Genomic DNA, 9091 nt, shown 5'->3' with positions numbered 1-9091 from the left:
CATTGTAGTGCTAATCTGGACAGCCAAGCAAAAATGGTTGGTTTAACCTGCTCTCTCCTCCTCCCTTTTCAATGTGCCCTTCAGCAGCAGCACTTGCCCGTCTATGCCGGTGTGGAGCTGGACGGAGTGCTCCCAGAGACTGGTCTCCTGCAGGCAGCAGAACAGGACACAGGCTCCAACAAGAGTCAGCGGTCTGCCATGTGCAACATGAGACTGAGGCCAAGCCTGAGTGGATTCTGCCACTTTAGTCCAATCCAGGGGCAGGCCTTGTCATGCTGACCGAGTGTGACCTGCCAGCCCGTGTGTCACTTACTGTATGGCAGAGTGACAAGTCCCATGTGGCATTTCCACTGAGCTGACAGCCAGAGTATGCATAGACTTAGTCAGGTCCACCCTGCTCCTCGGGGAGGGGTTGTGTGCCACACTCTGACCTCAATTTAAAGATGGGACAAATGACACAGCCCCCAAGTCAGCCCTGTCTAAATATTCTATATCACACGTAGTGACAGCTGTTCCTCCTAGAAACCCAATTTAGTCATTTGGCTACAAGATAGCTTAATTGCATGCGAAAATAAAAGAAAGGCATCGTATTTACTGTTTTCTTCTGTGTGCGTATTTCATTATTGCAAAGGCTGTTCAGTCTATTTCTCAAGACAGTTGGGAAATATACTTAAATGTCAGAAAATTTGAGCTGTTTTTTAATATAAAAATAAAATAAAAAAACCCCAGAAAGCCCAATACACACACACACACACACACCCCCCAAGTCCAAGAGATAGCTAAATGTTTAACAAAGAATTGAGTTCGAGCTCCTTCTTTTCAAACAGGCTCAGTTCCAAATGAAACTACATAGTCAGGATGCCTAACGCATATTCAGATCTCATCTTCATTCCTCCTCTGTATTTAAATCACCATCTTTCTGGATGTGCAATAAAGTCATCTACCTTGCTTTGTGGTATTTATTAGACTTTTGTCTTCTGTAATTTCAGCACCATAGTCCTTCAATGATTCATTGTGCTGGATGCTACAGTATTTAAATATTTCATCAACTTGGGGAGGGAGGAGTGACAATTTTCTGAGCTTTCTTGTTAATTACATTGTCCTGCTCCTCCTCAAGCCTGGATCTTGGTCAGCTCTTAAATGAGGGATTAGTTTTCTTAGTCAATGCAAATTATACACTAAATTATTTCAATGCCCAATAAGCTGTAGATATTCCAAAAATAAAGGGTTGGGAGCAAAGTACACTATTGTTTTATTCCCTAATTTAGCATTGCCATTCCCAGAGGACCTGTGCCATTTTAACCAGTAACAGCTGCCCAGAAGTATTTATGTTAAGCCATCCAAAAATCTGGTTTGGCAACCAAAGCAGAGAGGAGAGAACGTGCCTCGAGGCTGGTCGTTTATTAAGGGCTCCAGGTGCTCATATTCCTGCCTGAAGGCATCCAGGTTCTGTCCAAATTTAGAACAAGGGACTCTGCAGTTTGGAAAGTCAATGACTTACCTTTCTCATCTTAGATTCAGGACACTTCCTAATGTGGGCGGTGCCTGCATCTAACACTAAAGAAGGAAAACTTGTTGATAGAAAAAAGGGCATTGAGATGTTTGGAATTCTTTCCAATTAAAACTACCTGTCAACATCTTGTTTAACCTCCTGGACACATTATTCTGGTCAGAACAATTGTCTGGGCTGGAGGGCTTGATTTTAGAGTTTCTGCTCAGATCTGGTGGGAAATGTCCTTTATGTCTTCCTTGCTGCGCCTGTGCCTCCTGCTTTCTCCTTCCGTGGTGGTACTCCTTCCCCACACGGGGGCCCTACTTTCTCGTCTGGCTTTGCACATCCTCTCTGGTTCTAGAGCTAATCAGGAACAGGTGCATTCCTTCACTGGGGAGACATGGTCTAAATTCATTCATTATCTAACAGCGGAAATCCAAAATGTGCTCTCAACTCCCAGGCAGACAAGCGTGGGTTCTAAGTTAAGCGGATGCCAAAGGTCCAGCGGTCTGGAGTCTGGGACATGAGCACTCGGAGCCTGACCAGGGTAGGGTCTCCTCCAGCCTTGAGGTGCAGGCTTTCCTGTCACCGCAGGAAATGTTTAGAAATGTATGCAGAAGAGCAATTTTTTTTACTCACAGAGGGAAAAGGGCAGTGGAAGAAGGGATTTCTTGCACCTGGATCTGGATCTGCGGTCGAAAGTGGAAGAGCGCGGACTCGGCTTGTTGCCCGCCAGTTTTCATGCACTGAGCACAGTGGCAGCCATGCAGAAGGCCTGAAGGTGAGGCACCTGGGTGCAAATGGAGGACTAGACTGGAAGGCACCTGGGAGGGTGCAGCAGATTCTGTTGGAACGCCTATGGTTTGCCCCACTAGGAATGCAGCTAAGAGGTTCAAATCAACATTTTCAGGTTTCGCACTCAAATATATGTATTTGTGCCTTCATTGCAATCAAGAAGTTTATGCTAACATCATACAAACAAAATAGGGATCAAAACAAGACAGCTTCTGCTAGTCCTGGCCTGTTGGCTCAGTGGCAGAGTGTCAGCCTGGCTTATGGATGTCTTGGGTTCAATTACCGGTCAGGGTACAAAGGAGAGGCTCCATCTACTTCTCTACCCCTCCTCTTCTTGTTTCTCTCTCTCTCTCTCTCTGTCTCCCTCTTTCTTCTCCTCCTGCAGCCATGGCTCGAATGGAGTGAGTTGGCCCTGGGTGCTGGGGGTAGCTCCATGGCCTCCACCTTAGGCACTGAGAAGAACTTTGTTGCTGAGCAATGGAGCAACGCCCCAGATAGGCAGAGCATCACCCTCAAGTGAGCTTTCTGGGTGGATTCGGTCAGGGAACTTGCGGGAGTCTATCTCTGCCTCCCCTCTTCTCACTTAATGAAGAAAGGAAGAAAAGAAAAAAAAGGAGGGGGAAAAGAAAGACAGCACCCTGCCTCAAGTGAAGTTTACATGCTTCCTCCTAGACTTCATCTGCAAGGTAAAGAGACAGGAAGCACGTGTGTTCTGCTCCCCTGACACAAATGGCTTTCTCACGCAACATAAAACTTTTTTACAGCAACCAGGACTGGTGTTTAAGTATCGGTAAGACACAATGTTTTTAATTTCACAACTTAGAGAGCACAGTTTAATGCTTCATAACAACGTAAACAAAAGTTAGGCCAAGCACTGCAACAAATTGGGAGGGGGAGAACGGCTTCCCCCTGCGGTATATACTCCAGGTTTGTGTGGGAATATATAGCTAACAAACCGTCTGGCTAAGGCCACAGAAACATATTTTCCCATGTTTTTGGTGGCTGACGCCGGTCTCTTCTGACAAAGATGTGTTAACACTGGGTGCACCGAATCACATCTCTTTCCTAGGACCAGTCTGGAAAACTCTGCTCTTATCTCTTCCTCGATATTTGAATCTTATTTTTGCCTTGATGTCTTTTTGGTGGTGTCATAAGCACGAACGATTTCTTCTTGACTGACAGCTCCATGCTCTTCTTGAGAGAAGGCATACCCATCTGAAAGAAGCACACAGGAGGAAGTGGGTAAGGGTTAAACTGGGGGAGCATTTTAGGGTTGGAAGAAGCTGCTTTTGGGGAGGCTGCAGCTGAGCTTCCACACATGGGCCTCGCCAGTCTGGGGCCGGTGGGGGCCTGAGACGGGGAGCCCGTAACCCAGAAGGGGAGCGGGGCAGTGTGGGTATGGTGGCAGGACGCAGCCCAGTGGGCCAGGTCCCCGGGATTCTGGCTGCTGATCCCGGGATGGGATCAGGCTCTGAAAGGTGGTCTCCCATTTAGGGGGCTGCAGCTGAGCTCAACCTTGGAAGCATAAACAGTGGGTCGGTGGTTCATGTCTGCACTTTCCCACCACCAATCCAGTCATTCTGCTCTGGAAATGTTCCCATGCATCTGAAGCTGCAGGCCGGCTGGGTAATTTATGACGCTGTAAACATACAGGAAAAACATGCAACATGCTAATAGTGAAAGCTGGCAGAGGGCATGTGATGCCTGGAGAGGTACTGTGTTTAAACTGGGCTGATTTGGGCTGGTAATAGGAAATTACAGTGGGTTTATTTTTGTGTAAACGAAGAAAAAGACCACAAGATAAAGTCAAGAGAAATTTAATGACTGGCCCTATGGCCACAGGAAGACTGGTTCTTACAATCGGTTCCAATAATAACTATAATAATAGTAGTAGCCACAGCTAACAATTACTAAACACCATGTGTATCAGGCACTGTCCTGTGTACTATATACAAATAGCTCGTTTATTCTTACTAGCAGCCCTATGAGATAGGTGCTAGTAGTCTTTCCATTTCACAGATGGGAAAAATGAGGCATGAGGTGATTTCATGACCTGCCCAAGGTCAGACACCTAGTGAGTGGCGGAGTTTGGAGCCAGACCCAGGCAGGGTCTCTGCAGGGCCCACACTCTTCTGCACCACCAGTTCTGGAAAAGTTTTAACATTAGTGAGCCCAAAGTGGGGCTTTCCTTCTGAACTGGTTCTTTCTGCAAATGGGACATTTACAAGAGTCCCTTTGTTGGCTAACCATTCTGGTCCAGGGGTACAGAAAAGTCCCACCGCTGGATGAAACATTCTGACCAAAAACAACACAGTAAAAAGCCTGACAACTGTGAGCCCCATCTGTGCACAGTTATGACTGATCAACAGAGCTATTAGTTACTTGTCAGTCTTTAAAGGAGAAAAAGAAATTAGAAATTCTGCCCATGGATCATCTCCTGGATTGTTAATTATTTTACTCAGACATTTGGTTTAAAAAGGAGAGTTTCTGGAATATAAAGACATACAATAACAATGTATAAGAGAGTCTTTGAGGGGATGGGGAAGAGACTTCAATAGATTCTCAGGTGACTTCTTACTCTGTGTCTGCCCATAAACTCAGAGCGTCTGTCTCTGGGTCAGCTTTCCCATTCCGGGGAGCATGCCTTCCAGCACCCCCTGAAAAAAACCCAAGGGCTCAGGAGGGCCACCTTGGGAGGCCAGAGCTGGTCTCCAGAGATGGGCTGGGGGCCAACTGAGGACACGGCTGGGCAGCAAGAAGCGGACAGGAGTGAAGGCAGAACAAGGAGTGATCCAGAACGGGCAGCAGTCTTCCACAGGGGACTCGTCTGTTTGCTTACCTCCATCTCTAACAGAATCAAACCCGCAAACACTATGTGTGTGGCAGCCAGAGGAGGCCGCCGCCCCCAGGCCAGCATGAGCCCCACCTAGCTGGGCACTGAATAGGCTTTCTGAAGCAGAAAGGCGACTCACTGCTTTGGAGGCTACACAGAATCTGAAGAGGAAACACCCCTCTCAATCTGGTTCCCCTTAGAGCTCATAGTGTCCAGAAGTGCTTGATCAGAAACAGCCAGGGCCCAGGAAACCTCCATTGTCCAGCTTCTGTGGGATGACTCCTCTCCTGACCCCTAGTCTCCCTTCCTCGTCTCCACCCCCCCCATGGTGCTGGGCTGCCAGACTGTCCAGCATGAGTGCTCTTTGCACGGAATCTCCACTGCAGTCCCAGAAGACACACCTTTCCTTGGATTGTTTTTAAAGCAAAATCTAGCAAATAACTGTCTCCCCCCAGAACAAGACTGCAGTGAGGTCAGCTTGGACAATTTTCATTCTCCAGTCTTTTAAAGTCAATGTCTCTAGTAAACACCTGATGTCTTTGCAGGAATGACAGCCCTGCCACAGCTCTGTGCCACCCCAGGTAGGTGCTTCTCAAACCGACAGAAATGGTTCTGGTTCCAAGGAATGTAAACACCTTGTAAGTAAGGGTGCTTCATGAACCCTTCTGGGCCAGGATTGACTTTGGAACTCTCCGCCCTGAAGATGGCTTTCCCAGTCTGCTCTGCTGTCATCATGGACTCTGGACCCAGGGCTGAGGCACTGGGGGCACGAGGGGCTGGTTCTGATCCTTGCTTGGCACTAACTTGATCCAAGTACTGTGGGCTCTCTAAGTTGTCTGGGTCTCCTCGGTTGACATTTTTGTAAAACAAGCAGCCTGGACCAAGCGAAGCCCAGGTTCCCACAGCTCTGGTCCTCCATATGGCCACTGGGGCTTGTCCTGACTGACTGTCCACAGGCCACAGAACCCTCACCTCTGTTCGGGGCTATCTGACACTAGGCACAACAGGCGAGTCCCCTACCTCCAGGCCAGAAAAGGAAGGAGCCTGCCTCAACAATCCGTCCAGATAGAACAACTGCTACCTATCTTTTTTGGATGTGGTTTTTTTTTTGGGGGGGCAGGATAGTAAAGGGGTGAAAGGGACTCCTTGAGGCAGAAACATTGTTTGAGAGTATTCTTTCAGGAAAGGCACCTTAGCATTTGTAATTGTCCATTCCCTATTCAAATGGAAGGAGCAAAACTCTGGCCTTTTATTTATTCTGTTTTTCATTCATCTCCAGCCTGTAGCTTGTAGCGGATGGCGCCATCAGCTTCTGTCTGCCTCACCAGCACGAGGCCCTCCGGGGGATTACTCAGCCACATGGTTACCAGCAGAAGAGATGGTAAACGGGGCTCCTGGTCCAACAGCAAATCTCTTCGTTCAGGGAAAGCAGAGCATCCAGAGGTCACTACCAAATGGTTTCTCTGCCAGTTTCCATTAGCTACATCTGCCATCATGTTTACAAAATGCTGTGCACTAAGATTTTCTGAATCAGACTTTCTTAACGTCACCTGAGACCTAACATGGACTTTGCAATTCAAGAATGAAAGGAGGATGACCCTGTGAGTGGAGGTGTCTCCCTGGCTCTCAGATAAAAATATTTTCCTCTTAGAAACCAGGTCTGGTGGGAGTTAGAGTCACAGTGGAAGAAGTTTTAGTGAGCCCAAAGTGGGACCTGCCTCCCCATCCTGACAAAGACACATCATCAGTTCACCAGTTTCTGCCTGATGGGTATTGAACTGCCCCTGGCATCCAAACAGGGAGCCCAGAGGAAGCCTTTAGCTCTTAGTACTTCCCACTTTCATTCATCTTTCAGGAAGTCCTGACAGCTGTAGAGTACTAAGGCGGCCTGGAGAAAGTGCACAGTGGACACAGCTTGTGGACTCTCCCTGACTGGGCCCCCAACAGCCAGAATCTGAGGATAGAACACGGTAGGTGAAAGGAGATGGAAAAGGAGGTGAACTTCTTAGTTATTTTGACTAGTCCTGGTAGAACATTTGATGAAGTTCATAAAAATCATGACATTTAATTTCATTATTTTGGAATAAAACTCCCCTTGAATATTACTCTTTTGCAGCTGAGCTCTGATAACATCTTAATGAAAGTAGCAGTTCCCTGCCTGGAAAAATATTCCTAAAAAGAGCAGTAGAAATGGGTATTCGACCATGTAGGAAACGACCTCCATTACAAATACTGTGCTGGTGGCTCATAAGGAACTGAAATACTTCCAAGATTAGAGTTCCTTCCTCCCCAGTTTCCTGGGAAGACTGAGGCCCAAGACAGCTGAGGGACAGACCCAGGAGGGCAAGCAGGGCCCAGACAAGCTATGAAGAACTTCTCACGTGCCAGGAGTGGTTCTAACTGACGGATGGATTTCTCTAGTTGTTAATGACAGAAACATTCTACTATCAACCAGGTTCTTACTGCTCATTTCTGGGTGTTTTTAAAATGTGGTATGATTTTAGAAGCTTTTTGATCTTCTGTTTAGAATTTTTTTTGTCCTTGAACATATTGAGAGTTCAGCAAAATGTTCAGTAGTTGTTTTAAGACACTGTACAACCCTCCCACAGAAGTTCTCACTTGGTCTTTGATCTGCATAGTTGACTCTTCAACAGTATCGGTTTGACCGGTGTGGGTCCACCTCTATGTACATTTTTCAATGAGTACTGTAGATGTTTTTCCTCTTCCTTACAATTTTGTTAATAACATTTTATTTTCTCTAGCTTATGTTATTGTAAAAATACTGAATCTAATACATACAACATACAAAATGGGTGTTAATCAGTGATTTATGTTACCAGTGAAGTTTCTGGTCAACAGTAGGGGTAGGCTATATTAAGTAGTTAAGTTTTGGGGGAGTCAAAAGTTATATGTAAATTTGCAACTAGGGTCAGCACCCTATCTCCCACATTGTTCAGGGTCAACTGTAGATATGTTGCATATAGTTTTTGTATGGTTACTTTGAAACATGCAAGCAGCATAGCTCCCGGGCGTGAAACTGGTTTGGAAAGAAGTTCATGCTTGCTCTGTGTCTGGCACAGGGCAGGTACGTAACGTACAGCGCCATGAAGCATCGTAGGACTAAGCAAGCTTACATTAGTATAAATATGTTTTGCCCAGAGAATAAAATAGAAGTTTAGAGAAATATATAAATTTCCCAGTTACTCAGCAAGTGGTGAAAAAAGAAATAGTAATACCTAATGTTTATTGGACTCTGTATTGTCAGGCACTATTCTAGGCTCTTTCCGGTCTCACTGAACCCTCCCAACAACCGCAGGTAGGCTCTTGTATCATCTATATTTTATGGATGTAGAAACAGAGAGGTTAACTTGCCTAAGATCACAAAAATGTGGCCGAGCCAGGACAGGACCCCAGGTGGATGGTCTCACATACTTCATTCCTTGGACTTCCTGCTAAGCCTCTTGACTTGACCTCTCTCTTGGATCAGAGACACCAGAGCTGTAATCTAGAGCCCTGGGCTGTGCGAGCCAGTTACTGGCCTGACCTGAGCCTCTGCCAGCTGCTCTGGGGACTAACACCGCCCACCTCCTGGGGCAGTGGGGCACTCAAGGACATGCTAAGCAGGCCCCACGAAGCTGGCCTCAGGCCTCTTTCCCTCCTGTTGATACTCAGTGGGAAAGAGAGAGAGGAAGTGGGTTATTGAGAGGCATGAGATTCTACCCCTTCCCTTCTCTCTCTGTTGAGAAGGTCTGAGAAGATCTGTTGACATGTGGAGCTCAATTAAACTCAACATAGGTCCCTGAATACCTGTCCTATGGATACAATGAGTATTTTCCTTCAGCTGTTCTTAGTCTACCAGTTGTTTCCTTCTTATTTTCTTAGCAGGAGAAAAGGAAGCAGGAAGCAGGCATGAGCTGAAAAGATGACATGTGTGTGTGTGTGAGAGACAGAGAGAGAGCATGGGCTGGAGA

The 9091-nt window shown here is 46.6% G+C and overlaps 1 protein-coding gene across 4 annotated transcripts in view; it reads right to left on the bottom strand.

The window, feature by feature from the left end:
• Nucleotides 1-3090: 3090 nt before the first annotated feature.
• The window catches only part of ATP8A2 (ATPase phospholipid transporting 8A2), a 726487-nt gene continuing 720486 nt past the window's right edge, over nucleotides 3091-9091 (bottom strand). For all 4 annotated transcript variants that reach the window (XM_066369169.1, XM_066369168.1, XM_066369167.1 and 1 more), the window contains exon 37: nucleotides 3091-3502. In XM_066369169.1, coding sequence (XP_066225266.1) covers nucleotides 3405-3502 — 98 coding nt within the window. In that variant the 3' untranslated portion in view covers nucleotides 3091-3404. The remainder of the gene's footprint in view (nucleotides 3503-9091) is intronic.

Source organism: Saccopteryx leptura, chromosome 2, assembly GCF_036850995.1.
Source record: "Saccopteryx leptura isolate mSacLep1 chromosome 2, mSacLep1_pri_phased_curated, whole genome shotgun sequence".
Taxonomy (NCBI): domain Eukaryota; kingdom Metazoa; phylum Chordata; class Mammalia; order Chiroptera; family Emballonuridae; genus Saccopteryx; species Saccopteryx leptura.
The sequence above is the reverse complement of the archived record's forward strand: the minus strand, read 5'-3'. Positions and strand labels throughout refer to the sequence as shown.